The sequence below is a fragment of the Helianthus annuus genome, chromosome 8 (genome assembly GCF_002127325.2).
Source record: "Helianthus annuus cultivar XRQ/B chromosome 8, HanXRQr2.0-SUNRISE, whole genome shotgun sequence".
Classification (NCBI taxonomy): domain Eukaryota; kingdom Viridiplantae; phylum Streptophyta; class Magnoliopsida; order Asterales; family Asteraceae; genus Helianthus; species Helianthus annuus.
The window spans coordinates 122,609,744-122,635,086 of record NC_035440.2 but is presented as its reverse complement, the minus strand read 5'-3'; the positions used below and the strand labels follow the sequence as shown (position 1 = coordinate 122,635,086).

Sequence of the window (25,343 nt, the reverse complement as noted above, 5' to 3'; positions counted from 1 at the left end):
CTTGTATAACAACCAAATATTGCTAGAGATCACGGATATCAAACGGCACCTAATATAGGTAACTATGTTAATATACCGGACCTAAATCGGAGGATTGGATAGGATGCGGATTCGTAAACCAAACGAGTATGGAGACTCGTGTAATATGGTTAAACAAAGCCCACATACTAAAACGAAACTTAACCTAAGTGCTTACGACCCATTACGACCCGTTTAGGTAGCTTATGCTACCTTAACGCGTCGTTCGCGTAAAACGCGTTTGGAACGCCTAACGTCGTGACCATAAGGTATAACCTCGGAAGGTTATTCCCTATACAACTATGGTCACCTAATGCGTTTGGTCGGATCCTAATGATCGACCAAATGGGTCGGGTTCGAAAGTATAAGCGATTGTTTAGATCGCTTACCTTACGACCCTATATAAGCACTATACTAAAAGTGACGAGCTAAGCATGTTAGAACATGCTTAACTAAGTTTAGAAAATAGGTTTGGTATCAAGACAAACAGTTTTGATACTTATAGTTTGGTTACAAAGTACGCAAGAATGCGCATTTTGGCCGAAACTACGACTCGTCACTGAGCCTAGATAACGTGGTAATCAGTAGGTGTAGTCACTAGGGACTATAACCATCGTGATCACGCTCATGTTATGATGTTCAAACGAACTTCGTGTTGACCATAAACTGGTTAACGCAGAAAGTCAAACAAAGCTTGACTTTCGGACTCGAAAAGCGAATAAAAGAACGAAAGAACACTTATGAAGGGTCCCCGAAAGCTAATCTTGATCCAGGAGCTCAGGTATGAAGCAATGGCATCAACTTAGAGCTTTTAGATCAGATTTATGGGTTTTACACCAAATGGGGGGGGGTATTTATAGGATATGCAAGACCGTTAGGATCGTTTCTTGAATATCGTGCCTCGATCTAACCCGTAAACTTGTCGCAATGTTGTGGTGGCTTATTTTGCCCCCACCATAGGGATTTAACAAGTGGCATTGCCCTTTGGAGGTTTGAAAGGCTGTTGCAAGTGGATTAAAACATTGAATCTGGTCTGGGAGGCTGACGCAGCCCGTGTAAAGGATCACCCTAGGCTTACGCGGGCCGCCTGGGTGTCCTGATCAGAAAACAAGTTTCAGAAATGACAGTTTGGGTCCCTGTTGTGGTTTGGGGCTATTTCCGACATGTTTAAGGCCTGTTAAGCCATCTTTAAGGCCCTAAAATTATGCTTAAACATTGAGGACATGAAACATGCTCAAAAATATGCCGGATGTTGGTTCGTTTGGCCGTACGATCGCGATGTTCAGTTAATTACGATGGAATGCGCATAAGCGTGAAAAACGATCTAAAATGCGCGACGAATGGATTTTCCTCATGCCAATCACTAAGGCATAATATTAGGATGCTTACATAAATTTTTGGATGTCCGGATGTATTCAGAACGTAAGTTATGCGCGAAGGTGCAAACTTATGCACTTTTTGACACTTTTAGTCCCTGAATGATCCAAAAGTTTATTTTAGCACACCGAACACCTCAAAGCCTATTTCTAAGCTATGGAGAGGATATTTATGGTATGTTTAACTTATGGTCATGTTCCGGATTGTCTGTTACAGTTCAAATTGGTATACTTTCGCAGTTTGTCAATTTTAGTCCCTGTAAGCGAATTAACTTGTTTTTGCCATACCAAAGCCTTCAAAACTTATTTCTAAGTTATGTAAAGGTTATTTAAGGTATGTTAAGTATATGTTGATGTTCCGGAGTATTTGTCATATTAAACTGAGTATGTTTACGCACCAGTTTGCGTATAATTCTCCAGAAAGCGATGTAGAGTTTAAAATCGAACAAAAGTCAATACACGGAAAATGTAAAACATAACCAAACAAACATTGGGATCAAATAACATTGTTTTATTGATAACTGAACTGTTCATAATGATTTCAAGCACAAATGTTACAGTCTCACCTACTTACGGAAATTTCGTCCCGAAATTTATTTCGAGGAAACTCGCGGAAAAAGATGTGGATACTTCGCCTTCATTTGATCTTCACGTTCCCAAGTAAACTCGGGTCCACGTTTAGATTCCCAGCGAACCTTGACCAAAGGAATGTGCTTGCGTTTAAGCCACTTGACTTCACGTTCCATGATTTCCACCGGTTTCTCAACAAATTTCAGTGTTTTATCAACACGAATTTCGTCAAGCGGTATGTGGAGGTTCTCATCAGCTAAACACCTCTTGAGATTGGACACGTGAAAGATTGGATGAACATTTCCAAGTTCAGGAGGAAACTCAAGTCTGTAGGCTACCTTACCGATTCTTTCGACGATCTTGAATGGTCCAACGTATCTAGGTGCAAGTTTTCCTTTCTATCCAAACCTGATCACACCTTTCCAAGGTGAGACCATAAGTAATACACGATCACCGACTTGAAAATCCAAGGGCTTGCGTTTTAGGTCCGCGTAACTCTTTTGACGGCTTCTAGCTGTCTGAAGGTTATCACGAACTTTCTTTACCTTATCTGTTGTCTCTAAAATGAGGGCATGTCCAGTAAGCTGAGCCTCGCCGATCTCATTCCAGCAGACTGGTGAACGACATTTTCGACCATAGAGAGCCTCGAAAGGAGCCATGTTGATGCTGGAGTGATAACTGTTGTTGTAGGAGAATTCAATCAACGGAAGATGTGAATCCCAACTACCACCAAAATCGATCACACAAGCTCTAAGCATATCCTCCAGAGTCTGGATTGTTCTTTCAAACTGACCATCCGTTTGTGGATGATAAGCTGTGCTCAGCTTAAGTTGGGTCCCCATGGCAGATTGCATGGTTCTCCAAAAATGAGAAGTGAAACGAGCATCTTTGTCAGAAATGATGTTCAAAGGAACACCATGTCGAGCTACAATTTCATCCACATAGATTTTAGCAAGTTTGTCAGCAGAAAAATCCTCACGGATTGGCAAGAAATGCGCCGACTTAGTAAGACGATCAACGACTACCCAGATGGCATCATGACCTTTCTTTGTGCGCGGAAGTTAATGAGATCCATAGTAATGTTTTCCCATTTCCAAACTAGGATCTCTGGTTGCTCCAATAAACCAGAAGGACGCTGATGTTCAGCCTTAACCTTAAGACAAGTAAGGCATTTTGATACATATAAGGCAATGTCTTTCTTCATACCAGGCCACCAATACTGAATACGAAGATCCTTATACATCTTATCTGAGCCAGGATGAATAGAATAACGAGACTTATGGGCTTCATCCATAAGCAAGGTAAGAAGATTATCTTGGCTTGGGACCCACAACCGGTCCATGAAGTAATACGATACATTGCCCTTCAGTTCAAGAGCAGGTGTTATGTGATAGGGAAATTCCTTATCCATCAAACCTTGTGAAACACAAGATTTTTTAGCCTGAGAAATACGGGCTTGGATATCGGATTGAGCTTGAATATCAAATTGAACACGAATACAATGAAGCTTAGTGTGTTCCTTGCGACTCAAAGCATCGGCTACGACGTTCGCCTTACCAGGATGGTAGCGAATTTCGCAGTCATAGTCGTTTAGAAGCTCCACCCAATGTCGCTGCCTCATGTTGAGTTCTTTCTGATTGAAGATATGCTAAAGACTTTTGTGGTCCGTGAAAACCACACATTTTGTACCGTACAAATAGTGTCTCCAAATCTTAAGAGCGAAGACAACTACACCCAACTCAAGATCATGAGTGGTGTAGTTCTTCTCATGTATCTTAAACTGCCTCGATGCGTATGCTATGACTTTGTTTCTTTGCATCAGGACGCAGCCAAGACCTAATTTAGATGCATCGCAATAAACGACGAAATCATCATTGCCCTCAGGCAAGGTTAGGACAGGCGCGTCGCAAAGTTTTTGTTTCAAAGTCAGAAACGCTTCCTCTTGCTTGAATCTCCAATCAAAGGGTTTGTTCTTCTGAGTTAGAGCAGTTAGAGGAACTGCAATCTTCAAGAAATTCTCTATGAAGCGGCGGTAATAACCCGCAAGACCAAGAAAAGAACGAACTTCAGTAGGAGTAGTAGACGTATCCCAATCCTTAATCGCACTGATCTTGGAGGGATCTACATGAATACCTTGTTCGTTGACAATATGTCCTAAGAATTGAACTTCTTTAAGCCAGAATTCACACTTGGAGAATTTGGCGAAAAGTTGCTCTTTCTTTAGGAGTTCCAGAGTAAGACGAAGATGTTGCTCATGATCAGCTCGCGTCTTAGAATATATCAAAATGTCATCAATGAAAACGATGATGAACTTATCCAAATAAGGCTTGCAGACCCTATTCATCAAGTCCATGAAAACAGCAGGAGCATTAGTCAAACCGAATGGCATGACTGTGAACTCATAATGCCCATAACGAGTGCGGAACGCTGTGTTGGGAATATCTTCTTCATGCACACGAAGTTGATGATATCCAGATCGCAGATCAATCTTTGAAAAATAAGAAGCGCCTTGCAATTGATCAAAGAGATCATCAATGCGAGGTAGGGGATATCGATTCTTGATGGTAAGCTTGTTAACCTCACGATAATCGATACACATCCTAAAAGATCCATCCTTCTTTTTGACAAAAAGAACGGGAGCACCCCAAGGTGAAAAGCTAGGACGGATAAACCCTTTGTTAGAGAGTTCCTGAAGCTGCTTAGACAATTCTTGCATCTCAGATGGTGAAAGACGATATGGAGCTCTGGCAATGGGGTTTGCACCAGGTACGAGATCAATACGGAACTCGACTTGGCGTGCTGGGGGTAGACCAGGTAACTCTTCAGGAAAAACTTCAGAATAATCCCGTACAACAGGAATATCTTGAATAGACTTACCTTTGCCCTTATCTGCTACAACATGTGCCAAAAATGTAGGGGATATCGATTCTTGATGGTAAGCTTGTTAAGCTCACGATAATCGATACACATCCTAAAAGATCCATCCTTCTTTTTGACAAAAAGAACGGGAGCACCCCAAGGTGAAAAGCTAGGACGGATAAACCCTTTGTCAGAAAGTTCCTGAAGCTGCTTAGACAATTCTTGCATCCTAGACGGTGCAAGACGATATGGAGCTCTAGCAATGGGGTTTGCACCAGGTACGAGATCAATACGGAACTCGACTTAGCGTGCTGGGGGTAGACCAGGTAACTCTTCAGGAAAAACTTCAGAATAATCCCGTACAACAGGAATATCTTGAATAGACTTACCTTTGCCCTTATCTGCTACAACATGTGCCAAAAATGCCACATAGTTCTTTCGTAGATACTTCCGAGCTTTAAAACAAGACATGAGTTTGAGACCACCGACAGGTTTCTCACCACGAACCTGTAGGATCTCACCTGTCGAAAGCGGCATATGAACGATCTTCTCAAAACAAACTATCTCTGCGCGATGCTTGGCTAACCAATCCATACCCACAATAACGTCGAAGCTTCCAAGTTGCATAGGCGTGAGGTCAATAGGAAAAAGGTGGTTATTAAGGTTCAACTGGCAGTTGCGGAGAACAGAATCAAGAATAATGGGTTCACCATTAGCCACTTCTACTGTCAATGGTTTACCTAGTTTCGTTCTAGACACGTGAAGAAATGGCTCAAAAGATAAAGACACAAAACTCTTATCGGCACCCGAATCAAAAAGAACAGATGCTGGCCGATTATTAATAAAGAACGTACCGTTCACCACATTATCATCTGCTTGTGCCTCTTGTGCGTTCATGTTGAAGACTCGACCTCGAGCCTGAGCCTGATTCTGATTCTGGTTGGCTAGTCTTGGGCACCGGTTTCTGTAGTGGGTCAGATCCCCACAATTGTAGCACGAACCAGGAGGGAAATGAGGTCGTGCAGCTTGACCTTGTTGCTGAGCAAGAGGCTGAGCAATTTGTTGGGCTTGGTTCTGAACTGCCTGATTCTGGTTAGCAGGAATGCGGCAGGTGGCAGCAAGATGACCATTTCTTCCACAGTTGGTGCATTGACGACACTGAAGATGCGGTGGGTGATGGCCGTTACACCTGTTGCACAAAGGTGCATTACCAAGATAAGGCTTCTTGGCTAGTGGTTGCGCAGGCTGATTTGGTGCAGCTTGAGCCTGTGCAGTAACGGCATAGTTTTGGGAAGCTTTTCGCTTCCTAGACCCCCTTGTAGAACCAGAATCCTTTCCCTTCTTGTTTTGACCTTTCTTGCTATCTTCTTTGTCAGACACCTGCTTCTTACCCTTTTCTGGAACACACTTGAAGAAAACTCGACCTTGCGATTGTCAGGACACTGAACGTGACAGAAAGTATTCTCAATGCTTTCAAACCATTAAAGAAGCCCAGTTGCTCCCTCAGAACCACTAAACTTGAGTGGTTTAGCTGAGTTAAAGTTCTTGAAATTGCATGGAGCATTGTTGTTGTTGGCTTGGTTCCATTGAGCAATAAGGTTTGGAAAAACAGCAGCCATTTGCTGCGCAATGATTTCTGCCAGTTTGGCATTTGCTATCTGATTGTTGCGTCGAGGAGGCATTCTAAAAGAGGAAACATGAAAGGAAACGAGTGAGATGATTGGATGAAGAGAATGAGATGAAACAATTTCAACAAAAGCAAAGATGGTGGTCATGCATCGCTAAGCAAACAAGCGACACACAATGTCTAATCAAAGTAAATGGGTCAAAATAATGTATCGCGAAGACATGTTTGCCTATAAGTGAACACTCACCCCAAGAGTTCCCAGGTAAGAGTGACTGATCCGATTATGTGGATTTATACGAACACTCTAGCCTTAGACAGAAAACTCAGGGTACAGGCATTCACTCTTCCAGTTTGCACGTGTTCACACTATTAGGACCCAAAACTTTGACGAGATTTTTGAAAATTCAAAGGGGTTCAAAACCTTATAACAGAGGGTTCAAAACTTAGTAATCAATCATCCTAGAACAGATGATTAATTTTCAAAGCGGATTTGGAATCGATGTTCTCGTTGTGGTTATCACCTAAGGATAGGTGAAGTGTATGTTTTAAAATCTAAACACAAGATAACTTGTGTTAAGGTCCTAGAAAGTTATAGTCTAGGTCAAAGCATTACTAATAACATAATTCCCTATAACCATTGGCTCTGATACCAACTCTTCTGTCACACCTCGACCACGTGGGACAACCAAGCGTGGCGGAAACGTCGGGGAGTGTTGTAACAGAATTAATTGTTTCACAAGCATTGGCATACAAAGTTATATTTTATTTATCAACAAGAGTGTTACATTGTCTTAAACATGACAACCAAGAGTACATAACATAGTTAATCTAAGTCTATCTTCATTTTTATGTCTCTAAGGCACAGGTCCGCCCTAGTGTCATGATCATCATCGTATACAAAAGCTCCTGAAAACACATGTGAAAATAGGTACGTCAGCATAAAAATGCCTGTGAGATACATAGGTTTTGTGAAAATAGGATTCATGACTTGAGTTTAAAGAATACGTTTAATAACAGTCAGTCATGAACCTTGTAAATTGTTTTGTTTTGTAAATCATATGAAAAGCGATAAGATCAGATGATATGTATACGTAAAAGAGTAATACATGGTTAAATAAATAACCATGTAAAATGAGTTGGGTAAAAGAATTTGTTTGTAAAGCAATGTCTTGTGGAAGATATGATATTTGTATAAAATGTTATTTGTCTAAATTGAAATGATTCAAATAACACTACGATATGTAATAATACCATACAAACACTTATATATAGGAAGTACCAGCGGCGTATCCACCATGCTTGTATCATATTACACACGTTTCGTTGCTTAATCACTTAAACAAACCACCAATGTATAAAGTCCAAGTTTACACCAATTGTCAAAAAGTCCTCGTATAAGCCATGTCAAATGTTCAAAAATCCAAACGTATTCAAGTAATGTGTAACATATGTTATGTATTGTAAGTAAAGTATTGTCACAATTATAAATGTAGAAATGTACAAAACAAAGTATTTTGAATATATCAAAAGTTATGTTTTGAAAAGTAAATGCATGTTACATTGATACAAACATTTATGTGGTAAGTTAACGCATACATTCAAGCCTTGAGACAGTCGGATAACCCTAAGTCAAGGTTATCAAAAGAAATGCTTTCGGATTCAGTCATTTCTTACATCCAAACAAACCCGGGATGTCAGGAATGGGATTTGTCAAGTCCTATGGTACCACTACTTACTACCGAGCGGCGTAGCTAATGTTAATGAACGTATATATGTCCCGTTTGTGCAAACCAAATGTTATAGCAAATGTAGGCATGTTATATGAAAACAATGTACTAAGTATGCTAAGTTAACATACAAAGTAGAAATGTCATGTAAATTAATGTGCTAGCATGCTATCAGTCAACATACATAGTAGAAATATAAAGTAAACAATGTACTAAGTATGCACACAATGGACATACATAGCATGAAATGTAATGAAATCATGTACTATAATGTACTAATGAACATAACAAGCATATGATATGAAAGCGTGAAAGGCACGAAAGTAACAAGTAGGCACATGTGTTTCACCCCAAAACAGTTTGAAAACAGTAAAAGAGGGGTATATGTACTCACATATACACCTTGGAACGCCTAACGTCATGACCATAAGGTATAACCTCGGAAGGTTATTCCCTATACAACTATGGTCACCTAATGCGTTTGGTCGGATCCTAATGATCGACCAAATGGGTCGGGTTCGAAAGTATAAGCGATTGTTTAGATCGCTTACCTTACGACCCTATATAAGCACTATACTAAAAGTGACGAGCTAAGCATGTTAGAACATGCTTAACTAAGTTTAGAAAACAGGTTTGGTATCAAGACAAACGGTTTTGATACTTATGAGTTGTTTGGTTACAAAATACGCAAGAATGCGCATTTTGGCCGAAACTACGACTCGTCACTGAGCCTAGATAACGTGGTAATCAGTAGGCGTAGTCACTAGGGACTATAACCATCGTGATCACGCTCAGGTTATGAAGTTCAAACGAACTTCGTGTTGACCATAAACTGGTCAATGCAGAAAGTCAAACAAAGCTTGACTTTCGGACTCAAAAAGCGAATAAAAGAACGAAAGAACACTTATGAAGGGTCCCCGAAAGCTAATCTTGATCCAGAAGCTCAGGTATGAAGCAATGGCATCAACTTAGAGCTTTTAGATCAGATTTGTGGGTTTTACACCAAATGGGGGGGGGGGTATTTATAGGATATGCAAGACCGTTAGGATCGTTTCATGAATATCGTGCCTCGTTCTAACCCGTACACTTGTCGCAATGTTGTGGTGGCTTATTTTGCCCCCACCATAGGGATTTGACAAGTGGCATTGCCCTTTGGAGGTTTGAAAGGCTGTTGCAAGTGGATTAAAACATTGAATCTGGTCTGGGAGGCTGACGCGGCCCGTGTAAAGGATCACGCTAGGCTTACGCGGGCCGCCTGGGTGTCCTGATCAGAAAACAAGTTTCAGAAATGACAGTTTAGGTCCCTGTTGTGGTTTGGGGCTATTTCCGACATGTTTAAGGCATGTTAAGCCATCTTTAAGGCCCTTAAATGATGCTTAAGCATTGAGGACATGAAACATGCTCAAAAATATGCCGGATGTTGGTTCGTTTGGCCGTACGATCGCGATGTTCGGTTAATTATGACGGAATGCGCATAAGCGTGAAAAACGATCTAAAATGCGCGACGAATGGATTTTTCTCATGCCAATCACTAAGGCATAATATTAGGATGCTTACATAAATTTTTGGATGGCCGGATGTATTCAGAACGTAAGTTATACGCGAAAGTGCAAACTTATGTACTTTTTGACACTTTTAGTCCCTGAATGATCCAAAAGTTTATTTTAGGACACCGAACACCTCAAAGCCTATTTCTAAGCTATGGAGAGGATATTTATGGTATGTTTAACTTATGGTCATGTTACGGAATGTCTATTACAGTTCAAATTGGTATACTTTCGCAGTTTGTCAATTTTAGTCCCCGTAAGCGAATTAACTTGTTTTTGCCATACCAAAGCCTTCAAAACTTATTTCTAAGTTATGTAAAGGTTATTTAAGGTATGTTAAGTATATGTTGATGTTCCGGAGTATTTTTCGTATTAAACGGAGTACGTTTACGCACCAGTTTGCGTATAATTCTCCAGAAAGCGATGTAGAGTTTAAAATCGAACAAAAGTCAAAACATGGAAAATGTAAAACATAACCAAACAAACATTGGGATCAAATAAAATTGTTTTATTGATAACTGAACTTTTTCATAATGATTTCAGGCACAAATGTTACAATACTTTCGCAGTTTGTCGAATTTAGTCCTTGTAAGCGAATAAACTTGATTTTGCCATACCAAAGCCTTCAAAACTTATTTCTAAGTTATTTAAAGGTTATTAAAGGTATGTTAAGAATATGTTGATGTTCCGGAGTGTTTGTCTCATTAAACTGATTACGTTTACGCACCAGTTTGCGTATAAATTCCCAAAAGCGATTTAGAGCTCGAAATCGAACGAGAATTGATATGTTCAAATGATACACATATTTATAAAAATCCCAAGTATGAAATACAATATTTCATTGGTTTGGCATTTGTTTAATGGCCGTGGAGGCACAGGTGTCACAGTCTCCCCTACTTCAGGAAATTTCGTCCCGAAATTTATTTAGAGGAAACTTGTGAGATCTTGAAACATGAAGTTGAAAAGATAAAACAACACTGGTTAAGGTTCTGAACGTCTAGGAACTTTAATAACATCATGCTTGCAATGTAAGAGGGACACTTATATACAAGTATATAAAGCGTTATTGGTGCGTCCACCATACCTTCATTACATTGTTCGCGTTTCGTTATTGTTGCCACTATAGGTTCTTACACATGATAAATCTTACTGGGGTTCCTGTGCACTGAATTTCATAATTATGTACGCGTCCATAATTACGAAATTCCTTGCATAGTCCGCACAGTGCATTTTATAACGTGTAGGGGAAAACCAAATGACCAAACCAGTGATGAGTGTGACTAGATCATCCTAGAGTCCTTCTTAATTAAATCGATAAATGATTTAAATAGACTACCAAGGAATCTTTTCAGCTTATATCATCACATGTCATTTTTAACCAGATTCTGAATCAATCTTTTGACTTTGACCACTCAAGGGGTCCCTTTGAATTTTGGAATGGTACTATATAATCCAAGGGTCTTAACTATTACGTAGAAGCCCATTAAGGATTTAGGGTCGTACCTATTTGAATATCCTACTATGAATCCCTCATATGAGGATATGGAAGATTCTACAAGGATTTGGATAAAAGAAAACATATAACACATAATCACATAATCACAAAATCGTTTAACTTGATTCTAAATTTGTTATCATTTTGTTAATTTGTTTTGTTAATTGTGCACATGCATTTAAAGCATACCAGGTATCCAATCCGTGGATTTCGATTGGTACTTTAAATATTTCCAAGAATCTAACTATAAAGATAGGAAGATCTTAAAAAGAAAAATCGATTTCGATTATAAGGAATCAAAATGTTCGAATTGAGGCATACAAGGAATCCAATGAAGGACTTTGATTTTTGAACAATAATCATCCATAAGGATCTAATATTGAAGATAAGAAGATCCCATATGGATTTTGGGATTTGAAGAGCAGGAGGCGTTTCAGAACTTTGCACTAGACGTGCTTAAGTCGGAATATGAGGTAAAATGCTCATGAAGTTGAGGCGCTAGATATGTCAAGGCGACATATGAAGCAGAGTTTGAAGGTTAAGTCAATATATGGGGAAAATGTTTTTTGAAAACTATGCATGGGGTTCTTTTTGAAATGTGTTTAATGTTTTTGAAACCTTACATAATACTTTTGAAATCATAAAGTAGGTCTATTAGATAAGTATATTTATAAAATGTTTTAAAATCATGCGAGTTGAATTTTTTACAATTATGTATAAGGTTTTTGAAAACATGAATGATGTTTTTGAAATCATGCACTTGATATATTAAGTAAATATACTATGTTAAAATTGTTTTCAAACTATATGAAATATTTTGAAAACATGAAGGTTGTTTTTTTTTTAAACTTATGCTATGCATGTTGTTATGAAAAATCAGAATGTAATGGGTATGAGATTGAGGTATACCCTTTGTTATCAAACCAAGGATTTAAAGGCACAGATGTGCAAAAAGCAGGATTACTCATAATGTCACTTTATTTCATGTACCTCGTCTCTTTGAATGAAACGGGTACTTAAAATTTTCGAGAAAATCATGAGTGATCACATGAAATGGGAAATAACAAGAGTAGTTTGTTTAAAGAACATAGTTCCTTGATGTAGGTATCATAGGGGAATGCCATACACACATGTAACTATACTTGTACATCAGAATTGTGAACAACAATTTTATTTATAAACAAAATATATTGTTTCAGAGTTCAACAAAGGAAACAAAAGTAGTAGATTCAAATTATTTAAAGCAACAGTTTCTTCTAATCAGCCAAATGCTCATCCGAGGGTTGGATTTTCATTGACAATCTTTGGGCATTTGTTCCTAAAATGGCTCGTCTCGCCATAGTTGTAGCACGATCCAGGTGGAAAGCGAGCTTGGACAGGGTTGGCTTGTGCTTGAGCAGCAGCTAGATTTGCAACAGCTTTGTTTTGGATAGCAAAGCGGCATACGTCAACCAAATGTCCCCATCGTCCACAATGGGTACATTTGAAACATGGAGTTTGATCTAGATGATGACGGTTGCATCGATTGCACAAGGAAGCAGTTCCCAAGTACGGCTTCTTGGCTGGTGGTGCTGCCACCTGGCTAGGTCCTGTTTGTTTTGGTGCTACTGCTGCGGGTTTCTTTGAAGCTTTACGCTTCCTTGACCTTTTTGAAGGCTTGGCTTCTTGATGTGTGATTTTTGCAATTAATTTTTATGACCAAATTTTAAAAGTGGGACTCGCTAACTACACACAACGGCAAGTGAACCGGACGTGAGAGTAGTATAACTAGCAAGACCGAGTATCGAACCGTGGACTCTAGACTGACACCTTTAATAATTAACCCTAATCACAATTCTAGTCCTAAATTGATTTTTTAGAATTTGGTTTTTATTTTAGAATTAATTAAATAATATTTTAACTAAATTAACTAACTTAACGGAACTAAGGAACACGAAGGCAACGAAGATTATGAACTCAACCAGGAGAGATGATCAAACCACTTAGGTAGGAATCACTAATGACACGTGAAGATAACAATTTGACAAATGACTTAGGTTTCGGTTTCTAACTGACTACTCTCTTGTGAAAGAGAATAAATCCTATAGTAATTAGGTAACAAGGAAAGTGACCCACTAACTCAAGAACCTAAAAACCGACCAATAAAACAACCAAAACGTGTGATGGAGTGCTATAAGGAAACAAGCCTAATTAGAGGTCCTAAATCCCACAAATATTAAATTCCAAAGGATTACCCTTAACCAATCCTCTAGATGTGAAGCAAGCTATAAGATGATACACCAAAATCCTAGGACTAACTGACCCACGAATAAGCAGACGAACCCCGAGTTATCAGGTGCTCAAAACTACCAAACAATGCACAGAATTACCTAGCAAATTCTAATTATCTTTCGAATCAAAGAAGATGAGTGCACACTAATGTCTAGCTGATTTTAAATTTATTTTATGTTATGACTTGTTACCAAGTTCAAACAATTAGATTGAGAATCGCGAATAAACAACCTAAAAACGAGTTTTAACACAAATAGTGATGACTTATTCCTACCAAACGCATCAAACTCATCAACAAAATCAATAAATTCAGCAAAACATAAATATACACAATCAATTCCAGCAACAACTTATAACTAATTTACTCCAAAACATTGTCAAAGTCATATAGTCAAAATAAATATCAAACACGCATCAATAGATCATCCAAACCTAAGTGGCTTAAAAAGTTTTAGCCTCTAAACATTGTCAAACACGAAACAAAAGCATAAATAAAGTCACGGTTCATCGTAAAAGAAATAAAAATAGTTCAGCTACTAGTCTGCTAGCTTAAATTAATTGACCTGCCTGCTTGCCTGCTTAATTAATTCTTCGAAGAAACCTTGACTTTTTTGACGTGCCTGTATGCCTGCTTCTCTTTCTTTTCTTTTGATTGTTGCCGTCAACCCTCTGTTCGTATGATTCTCAATAACAGCCGCATCTAATCTAAATCTAATCTAAACTATATAATAAAAGAAACTACTTTAGGGACACTTGTCATTATATTAGCTCATCTTTTATAGATAATTATTGTTTTAATTTAATTTCTTATAATTAATTATAGATAATTTTCCTACTAAATATTATTTAATTTAATATCTTATATTATAGATAACCCTCCTACTAAATATTATTAGTTTAATATCTTATGGATAATTATTATTTAGTTTAATCTACTTCTCATTTATAATATTATTTATCTGAATCTATATCTATACTATATAATAAAAGAAACCCGATTTTGGACACTTGTCATCATATTAGGCCTTCTCTTATAGATAATTATTATTTTAGTTTAATCCCTTTTAATTAATAGTAATTAATTATAGATAATCCTCTTATTAAATATTATTTAGTTAATATCTTATGAATAGTTACTATTAATTTAATCTCTTCTAATATCATATATCATATAGACACGTGGAATTCTAAACACATAAAGAGCACTACCATTACCATGTCTATTCTAACTACATGCGACTAATGCTTAAATTTGAGGATTACAAATTATTAGTGATTTTAATATTATAATAATATATAGTTTTTTAATACTTTTATTATTTTAAAATATTATAATTATAATAAAAGTTATTTTCTTTTTTTAATAACATATAAATGGGTCTTGTGGTTTTTTTATTAGAACTGTCAAGTCAGAACCAACCTGACCTGGAACCGTTATTTAATATAAATCTAGAACCATAAATTGACTTATATATACAAAAAGGTTCTGTTACATGGTTTTTAAGGGTCGGTTCTAAGGTTCTCGAGGGTCGGAACCGCGAATTGCTCACCCCTACTATGTGATTATATTCACCACCCTTTATTGCGTGAACCGCGAGAACCAGTGTGAACACAACTAAAAATACTTGAAAAAATCTAAAAAACACACAAAAAAAAATTAATATTTTTTATAAAAATCGCTACTTTTCGTTAATAATTTTTTTTAAATTTAAAAACATTTTTTTGATACTAAAAGTAGCGATTTTAATAAAAAATATTAAAAAAATTGTGTGTTTTTTAGATTTTTAAAGATTTTTTTTAGGTTTTTTTGGGGGTTTAGCTTTATGGTTTAGTTTTTAGCATTTAGCTGGGGGGGATTAGGTTTTTAGGGGGGGTTTAGTTTTTAGCATTTAGCTTGGGGGGTTAAGTTTTTTTTTTTTTTTTTGAGGGGGGGGGGGTAGGTTTTTTTAGGTTTTTGGTACTGTAGTGGGTTTATTTTGTTGTGTTCACATTGGTTCTCGCGATTCTCGCAATAAAGGTGGTTATCGCATGAACCCTACCATATATATATATATATATATATATATACACACACACAACCGGTGTAATGTGTCCTACTAAATATTATTTAGTAATAAACCTAATTAATTTATATCTTCATCAAACAAAAATCTATACTATATAATAAAAGAAACCACTTTTAGGACACTTGTCATCGTATTAGGGCATCTTTTATAGATAATTATTGTTTTAATTTATTTTTTTTCTAATTAATTATAGATAACTCTCCTATAAAATATTATTTAGTTTAATATCTTATAGATAATTATTATTTAGTTTAATCTTTTCTTCTCATTTATAATATTATTTAGGAGTTAATTGCCAAAATCGTCCCTGAGGTTTGGGCACGTTTGCCATTTTCGTCCAAAATGAGACTTTTGTACCAAATTGCCCCCAACGTTTGTAATTTTTTGTCATTTTCATCCAAATCACTAACTTAGTTTATTTTTTCTGTTAAGTTGAGTATATTTGGATGAAACTGGCAAATATAAAACTGCAGGGACGATTTTGGCAATTTACTCAAACCCTTTTTAATTTCTTTTATTTAATTATTTTTGTTACATATATAATAAAAAAGAATATACATGGAGTTTTTAGAAAAAAAAAATTATTGTTTTTGTCACATAATTTTTATAAATTTTCATCAAAATCACTAACTCAGTTTATTTTTCTGTTAAGGTGAAGGATGTTTTAAATTTTATAAACTAAAACAGAAATTAATTTACCGCTTCTTTATATAAATCAGTTTTATAAAGAGAAAACGTCATTGGTGTGCAACACATAACAATCGAGTACAACTTTTAGTATTTATCAGTTGTGGAGATAGAAAAAAATTGTAAAACATTACATATTTTTAAATGTGTTGAGCACCTAGGAAATATGTTGAGAGAAATAATATTTATTTAATTTAGATTATGAGGGTAAATAACTAATACTTATTCTGAGTGGCTTGAGTAAAGAAACTTTTGGTTCATAGCATAATAATTATAATTTTGTGGGTAATTTTAAGGTTTGGTAACGATACATTGTTTGATGAAGGGGGGGGGGGACTGGCTTCTGTTTTTCCTAAGGAGCGAATTTAAAAGAATAGAAGATGAATTAAAAACTTGGTACATATGACAAGGTTTTTTTATTTGACATTTTTCAATAAGGTCACCAGCATTTTAGTTTTATAAAATTTAGAGGTTTAAATAGATTTTATTTTTTTTTTATAAAACTGATCTATATAAAAAATTAGAAATTAATTTCTGTCTTACTTTATAAACATCTTTCGCCTTAATAGAAAAATTAACTTAGTGGTTGGATGAAAATTTATAAAAATTATGTGAAAAAGCTATTATTTTTTTCATATAAAAATTGCATGTATATTCTTTTTTATTATATATGTAACAAATTCATTAAATAAAAGAAATTTAAAAGAGTTTGAGTAAATTGCCAAAATCGTCCCTGTGGTTTTATATTTGCCTGTTTCATCCAAATATCCTCAACATAACAGAAAAATAAACTAAGTTAGTAGCTTGGATGAAAATGGCCAAAAGTTACAAACGTTGGTGGCAATTTGGTACAAAAGTGTCATTTTGGACGAAAATGGCAAACCTGCCCAAACCTCAGGGACGATTTTGGCAATTAACTCTATTATTTAGAGAAAATTATGCTTTTGGCCCTTGTAGTTATATCACTTTTACCCTTTTAGCCCAAAAAAGAATTTTTTAACATCTGTGCCCCCAACGTCTTCTTTTCTAACCCTTTTGGCCCCTACACTAACCACATCCATTAAATGTTAGGGGCCAAAAGGTTTAAAAAAAGACGTTAGGGGCCAAAAAAGATCAGAAAAAAGACGTTGTGGGCTTAGATGTTAAAAAAATTCTTTTTGGGCTAAAAGTGTAAAAGCGATATAACCACGGGGGCCAAAATCGTAATTTTATTTTTTGATGTATAAAATTAGATTTATTCAATTTGTACAATACACGAGGTTTTTTAAGGATATATATATTTTTTTATTATTTAGTAAAGAAAATTACATTTATTCAAACCATGTAATACACATATTTTTAAAGATGTATTTTTTTTATTATTTGGTATATAAAATTATATTTATTCAACCATGTAATAAATGGGGTTTTTTAAAGATGTATTATTTTATTATTTGGTAAACAATATTACATTTATTCAACTTGTGTAATATATGTGGTTTTAAAAATATAACTTTTTTATTTTGTATATAAAATTATATTTATTCAACATGTACAATATTGTTCTTATAGATTTAACTTTTTATTATTTAATATATAAAATTATATTTATTCAACTCGTGCAATAAAGAAGGTTTTTAAATATATAGATTATTTTATTATTTAATATATAAAATTTATTTATTCAACCCGTGTAATACACGGGGTTATAACCTAGTATATATATATTTCAAACTTTGTGGTTTTACATTATTTTCAAAAGTTATTTTAATGATTTATTATAAAAAAACACAAATTAACCTTATTAGTTATTACTAAGGATGTTCACAATTCGATTTAAAACCGTAAAACCGATCAAAATGGTCATCGGTTTCATTCACGGTTGGGTTTGTTATTAACTTTCAATTTATGTATTACGTTTACTAATATATTACTTTCGGATTCAAATTTAAAACTTTAATTAAAAAAAAACAATAATATCTTATCACAAAAACCGTTGTATCAAGTATATTTATTTTATTCAACCCGTGTAATACACGGGGTTCTAACACCGTTATATATAATTTATGTCAAACACAATTGTTTTCCTTGCTGGGCCTCCTTCGACCGACTCCAAAACCCTCAAAGCCCCTTCTTTTATTTTTTTTTCAACGAACCAACTAAAGTATTATGGCCTTATAATTAGTGCAGCCCAAATACAATCATTCTTGAAGTCCAATTGTGACATAACGTTTTCCTGTTTTGCAATTTAAATAGCAACTAATGATAAGTCACATAAACTTTCTTTTAGGAACTAGAATTAATTAAGTCACATAACTCTCATAAGTTATTGACTCAACCAGCTAACGATGACTCCTTTAAAACATTAACCCGTTATTAGTATTGAATAGTTTTACTCGTTTGAGCACATTTTCTCTTCTTTTTTCGCGCCAAGACGTATAATAAACAATCTAATCAAATAAAAGCTAAAAACTATTTTAAAACTATTTAAAATAATACAATTTACATAAGATAAATGTATGTGTTTTACAACACATCAAATATCCCCACACATAAACTTTTTTCGTCCCGAAAAAACAACTTTGCAATGGAATCATAACTAGGATATTTGGTTTCAAAAATCTTAGATTTCTTTATTAGAAGACAAAAACAAGTATAACCACGATTACCGGTATTGCTATCCATCTAAACCCAACCGCCAACTCATCAAGCCCTTTTCATGCTATCATTATGTTCAAGTTAACAATCCATCTAAGGGTCTCACACTCAAGGTCCACAAATCCACCTAATGTCATATCAAGCTTATAAGGAAAAGATTAAAAATCTACCACATTATATAAATAACCTTTATGTATAATTTATGATGGAATGATGGATAATGATTATGAGCTTTAGCATTTTTTCTATGTTCAACTCAGAGGCATTATCACCAAGTTGCTATCTCAGTGGGAAACACCATGAGCCTCACAGTTTTTTTTTTTTTTTTTTTTTGCTCATATAGATGGATGATGGATTTTTTTTAGGCGCCACCAGAATCCGGATTTATTCTCGTAAAAAGGATAAGGTGTGCCAATTTAATTTGAAATACTTATAGGTTATTTACTTATAGTGGTTCCTTTTATACTATCAACAGTTTCGGCTTTTCTATATCTCCTAAGATGAGAACCCAATTTCATGATTTAAAATTAGGTAATCTTAAGAACAATCTAGGGAACCCTCTAAGTTGGCTGGGCCTACCGGTACATCACGGAAAATACGTCTTTTATCTATTTTTATCTCATATATATATATAATATTTTGAAAACCAAAAATCCCAATTTTTCTATCATTTTCCATTTATTTGCAAAATTTTCAGGAACATTTTCTATTTTTTCAAAAAAATATTTTGTTTTTTGATTTTTTCAATTTTTTTATTTTTTTTATTTTTTTATTCTCAAATCTACCTAAAAAGACGTAGTCTCCCATCCCCACACTTAAATCTCACATTGTCCTCAATGTGGATGGAAAACTAACTAAAAACAAATAAGAAATAAGAACCTAAAATAATATACAAAAAATTGAAAAGACTTAGCTGGTTAGGATAACAATCAGTGCCAGCTGTGCGTGTCTTCATTCCAACCAAATATGATCGTATAGCATTCCATTCGCGATCATCTTTGACAAACTGGTACACTTGGGTTGCCTTTACAAAAAGATTATAGCTCCAAAATCACCACCCGAATGGATTGAGTACGGGTGGGTCAAATAAACCTGCACATGATAGAATAAACAAAGCCAGGCGTAAAACTGACTCAAAATAAAAGACCGACTCAACAAGACTAAAAATGTACAAAAATAAAAACAAATTAGCAACTAGAATGTACAAACTCAACAAACAAACTCTCAGCCCACTCTCAAGTACCAACTAATGGGAGGTCAAGCTCCTGCATCAATCTCTCCTCTCCTGATCCCTCGATATAGTGCTTCAGACGATGACCATTCACCTTAAACGTTTTACCATCCCCACTATTCAACTCAACCGTACCATATGAAAAAAGCCTGAACGACTATGTACGGTCCCGACCACCTAGACCTAAGTTTACCCGGAAACAATCTTAATCTAGAATTAAAAAGAAGGACTTTGTCTCCCGGGTTAAACTCCTTATTTCCTCTCAGCTTACTATCATATAGCCTCTTCATCTTCTCCTTATAGCCTAGTGATCTCATATATGCCTCATCTCTTAACTCCTCTAACTCATGCAACTGGAGAAACCGATGTTTACCCGCACTATCCATATCCAGATTAACTGCTTTCAACGCCCAATATGCGCGGTGTTCCAGCTCCACCGGTAGATAACAAGCCTTCCCATAAACCATCCTAAAAGGTGTAGTACCTATAGGAGTCTTAAATGCAGTCCGGAAAACCCACAATGCATCATCTAACTTATCGGACCAATCCAGTCGATTCTGTCCGACAGTTTTCTCCAAAATCCGCTTAATACCCCGATTAGTGTTCTCCACTTGCCCACTCGTCTGTGGATGATAGGCAGTTGAAAGCCGGTGAGTGACACCATAGCGTTTCAATGCCTTCTCCATCTGGGCATTACAAAAGTGGGTACCTCTATCACTGATAAGCGCCCCTGGGGTACCAAAGCGAGCAAACAATTTCTTCAAAAATCTCACTACAACCCTCGCATCATTTTTAGGCAAGGCTTGAGCCTCCACCCATTTTGACACATAATCTATAGCAACGAGTATGTATCGATTCCCTCGAGACATCGGGAACGGACCCATGAAATCAATACCCCATATATCAAAAACCTCCACTACCTTAATAGGATTTTGGGGCATCTCATTTCGGGATGAGATATTACCTACTCTCTGACAAGCATCACAGCTCCTAACTAACTTATGAGCATCTCGAAACACTGTCGGCCAATAGAATCCAGAATCGAACACCTTCTTCACGGTGTAAGAAGCTCCATAATGTCCTCCAGTAGGCCCCTCGTGACAATGCCTGAGGACCCGCATACGCTCCTATCCAGCAATACATCTCCTCACAACCTGATTAACTCCAACACGAAAAAGATTCGGATCATCCCAGAAGTAGTACTTCGAGTCCGCTATCAGCTTCCTCCTCTGATGGAAAGACATCTCCGACTGTATCACCTTCTCCTTTAAATAATTCACTATATCAGCATACCAAGGCATTCCCTCATCCTCGGGTTTCACAAACATCAAAGTCTCATGAAGAAAACTATCACCAATCTCATCCTCATCACTCTCGAGGTTCTCAAGTCTAGACAACTGATCTGCTGCAGCGTTTTCAGCTCCCTTCTTATCCCGAATCTCAAGATCAAACTCCTGCAGGAGTAGAATCCACCGAATCAAGTGCGGTTTCGCATCTTTCTTCGCAAACAAATGCCTCAATGCCGCGTGATCGGTGTAGATGATGACTTTAGAAAGAACCAGGCAGGAACGAAATTTATCGAGAGCAAAGACAACTGCCAGGAGCTCTTTCTCAGTGGTGGTATAATGCTCCTGGGCGTCATTCAGGGTCTTGCTCGCGTAGTAAATCGGATGAAATCGTCTCTCTCTACGCTGTCCTAGAATAGCTCCAACTGCGAAATCGCTCGCGTCGCACATAATCTCAAAAGGAAGACTCCAATCAGGAGCAATAAGAATCGGCGCACTCACTAATTTCTCCTTAAGAAACTCAAACGCCCTCAGACACTCCTTAGAAAAATCGAAGGGAACGTCCTTCTCCAACAACCGGGTCATAGGCCTCGCAATCTTAGAAACATCACGGATGAACCGACAGTAAAATCCCGCGTGGCCTAGAAAACTACGAATAGACTTCACAGAAGTTGGCGGTGGAAGTCTAGAAATCGCGTCGATTTTAGCTCTATCGACCTCAATACCCACCCGTGAAATCTTATGACCCAAAACGATGCCCTCTTTCACCATGAAGTGGCATTTCTCCCAGTTCAGCATCAAATTTGTCTCCTCACATCGAGCCAACATACGATCAAGATTTCACAAACACAGATCAAAGGAACTCCCAAAATCCAGAAAATCATACATAACCCAAAAGGCATACGGCGATAAGCAAAGGTACCGTACGGGCATGTAAAAGTGGTTTTCTCCTGATCCTCCGGTGCAATGGGGATCTGGAAATAACCTAAGAAGCCATCAAGGAAGCAGTAGAACTGCTGTCCTGACAGACGCTCCAGCTTCTGATCAATGAAAGGAAGAGGAAAATGGTCTTTCCTCGTGGTGTCATTAAGTCTGCGATAGTCGATGCAGACTCTCCAGCCTGTAACAGTCCTGGTGGGAATCAACTCGTTCCTCTCATTCGGAACTACTGTCATGCCTCCTTTCTTAGGCACCACCTGAACTGGACTAACCCATGCAGAATCAGAGATTGGGTAAATCAGGCCTGCATCTAACAATTTTATCACCTCCTTCTTTACCACATCCTGCATGTTTGGGTTTAGTCGGCGCTACGGCTGAACTACGGGCTTAAACTCATCCTCCATCAGATTCTTATGTGTGCAGAACGAAGGGTTGATACCCTTTATGTCAACGAGCTTCCATGTGATCGCCTGCTTGTGTGCCTTAAGCACACCCATCAACTTCGTCTTCTCCTCCTCTGTCAACTCTGAAGAGATGATGACAGGTAACTGAGAACCCTCATCCAGAAAGGCATACTCCAGATGAGATGGTAAATCTTTCAGCTCCAGGGACGGGGGACTCTCCACAGATGGCCTCTCCTCAAGCTCCTTCCTCTCAACTACCTCAAAAACCTCAAAATGACTCTCAGATTCCCATATGATGTAGTAGTCATCTCAAACTCCGGGATAAACGTGTCTAGAATCTGCGTGTCCGAAGCATCATGCCTACAAACCTTACTCAAGCAACGACCCACATGTGACATGATGGTGTCAACGAAGTAGAGAGTATCATCGTGCTCTCTAGGATGAGTCATCGACCTATTGATATCAAAGGTGACCATATCATCCTCTACGAGAAGTGTTAGCTTACCATCATAAACATCAATCAATGCTCTCGCGGTAGCTAGGAATGGTCGACCAAGAATCAAAGGAATTTGAGTATCCTCATCCATGTCTAAGATCACAAAGTCAACAGGGAAGACAAACTTGTCGACTTTCACTAACATATTCTCCACAATCCCTCGAGGATATTTCACTGACCGATCCGCAAGCTGCAGACTCATACGAGTAGGAGAAGGCTCGCCTAGCTTGAGCTTAGCAAACACTGCATAGGGTATCAAATTTATGCTAGCTCCCAGGTCGGCCAAGGCATTGCTGACTGATAGATCACCAATCAAGCATGGAATAGTAAAGCTACCCGGATCAGTCATCTTCTTGGGAAGACGATTCTGAAGAACTGCCGAGCACTCCTCACTCAAGGACACATGTGATAACTCCTCCAACTTCTTCTTATTACTAAGAATGCCCTTTAAGAATTTGTCATACTTAGGCATATGCGCTAGAGCCTCTACGAAAGGAAGATTAATATGGAGCTGCTTAAACAAACCTAAGAATCTAGAGAACTGCTCCGCTTCCTTCTCTCTCTTGAATCTGCCCGGAAAAGGAATAGATGAATAATCACGAACGGGCTCCTTCTTCTTCTGCTGAGACTCACTGGACTGTACGATACTTGCTGGGGCTAGCCTGGGTTGCACCTTGCCAGTGGGAGTCTCCATCTCTATCTCCTCATCAACCGGCTATTCATCTACCACCGGTTGATTAACTGTGGCCCCTCTGCCACTCCGAGTCATGACAGCTTTAGCATGAGCATGAGAATTAGGATTAGGAACGGTGTTACCCGGTAATCCACCTTGTGGCCTCTGTTGTAACTGTCTCGCCATCTCCCCCATCTGTCTCTCCAAATTCTGCAGCGAAGCTCCCTGATTTTTAAACATACGATCGTGCTCCTCGTGTCGCTGATTATTTGAAGTCATATACTGGTTCAGCTATTGACTTTGAGCAAGTAGAATGTCCTTCAGCTCCTTGAACTCAGTACCAGATGATGATCCACTCGAAGATTGCTGTTGGAACCCTGGTGGGTTTCCTCCCGACCTCCAGTTGGATTGATTTTTCCAACCCGAATTATAAGAATTATTAAATGAAGCATTTTGGAAACGGTTATTCGGTTTGGAAATATAGTCGACCTCTTCTCGTGATCTCACGGGGCAATCAGCTGTCTCATGTCCTCCATGACATATCTCACACTTCCGATCCTTCAACTTCATCTCCCTCATCTCCCTTTTCAAAGCCTCTAACTCAGCAGCCAAACTAGTGTCAGGAGTGACCTGATACACACCTCTAGCAGAGGAGGTGGTCCTAGTAGAAGGAATGGAATTCCTCGCAGGATGGCTCTGCTGACGGCCATAGCAAAACTCTCAAACATTTCCTCACACTCAGTTGGGTCCTTTTTGTCCATTATACAACCTCCAGCGGCAGTATTAAACATCAGTTGAGTATCAGGAGTGAGACCATTATAAAATTTCTCAACTAGAGCCCATTCAGAAAGACCATGTTGGGGGCACTTGCTAAGCAAGGTTTGGAATCGCTCCCATGCCATGTAGTAAGGCTCATTGGGATCCATACGGAACGAATGGATCTGGTCTCGAAGGCGTGCGGCCTTGGATGGAGGGTAGTACTTCTTGTAGAATTTAGATTTCAGAATCTCCCAAGTAGTGATAGAATTTTGAGGCAAAGTGTCGAGCCAAGTTGCAGCTCGACCAGAAAGGGAAAAGGGAAACAAGCGCAGATAAACTGCATCAGCCGTAACACCATGAAGATTGAAGGTGCTACAGATACGCAAGAATCGGGTGATGTGGCCTGGTGCATCCTCGTCCTCCAGACCATGGAATTGAGCACTATTAGAAATTGTGGTCATGATATGGGAAGGGATCTGCCAATTCTGGTTAGCGGGTGCTTCGGGTGTCGTGATGGAAGTTCGGCCTCCGGTGAAACCTTCAGTGGCATGCTGGTTCACAGTGCGTCTAGCAGGATTATCACCCATAGCAACTGTAGGAAAAAGAATAGGAATGAGTACCTTTTTGTCGGTGATCCTACAAATACACTTCTGATGCTGGCTAAGACGCTCAAAC

General features: G+C 37.6%; 1 protein-coding gene across 1 annotated transcript; it reads right to left on the bottom strand.

Moving 5' to 3' along the window:
* Positions 1 to 22,704: 22,704 nt before the first annotated feature.
* On the bottom strand, positions 22,705 to 23,930 carry LOC110870571. Its single transcript, XM_022119754.1, has 2 exons — positions 23,109 to 23,930; positions 22,705 to 22,998 (listed from the first exon to the last, which is right to left on the bottom strand). Exons 1-2 carry the CDS (start codon positions 23,928 to 23,930, stop codon positions 22,705 to 22,707), a joined length of 1,116 nt encoding a protein of 371 aa, XP_021975446.1.
* Between the last annotated feature and the right edge of the window lie 1,413 nt (positions 23,931 to 25,343).

What these genes read in the sequence shown, in the direction of transcription:
- LOC110870571 (XM_022119754.1), bottom strand. Translation starts at nt 23,930, where the DNA reads ATGGAGACTCCCACTGGCAAGGTGCAACCCAGGCTAGCCCCAGCAAGT. An exon ending in TGGGTCGTTGCTTGAGTAAG is followed by an intron (nt 22,999 to 23,108) that starts GTTTGTAGGCAT and finishes GAGGTTTTTGAG; the next exon opens with GTAGTTGAGAGGAAGGAGCT.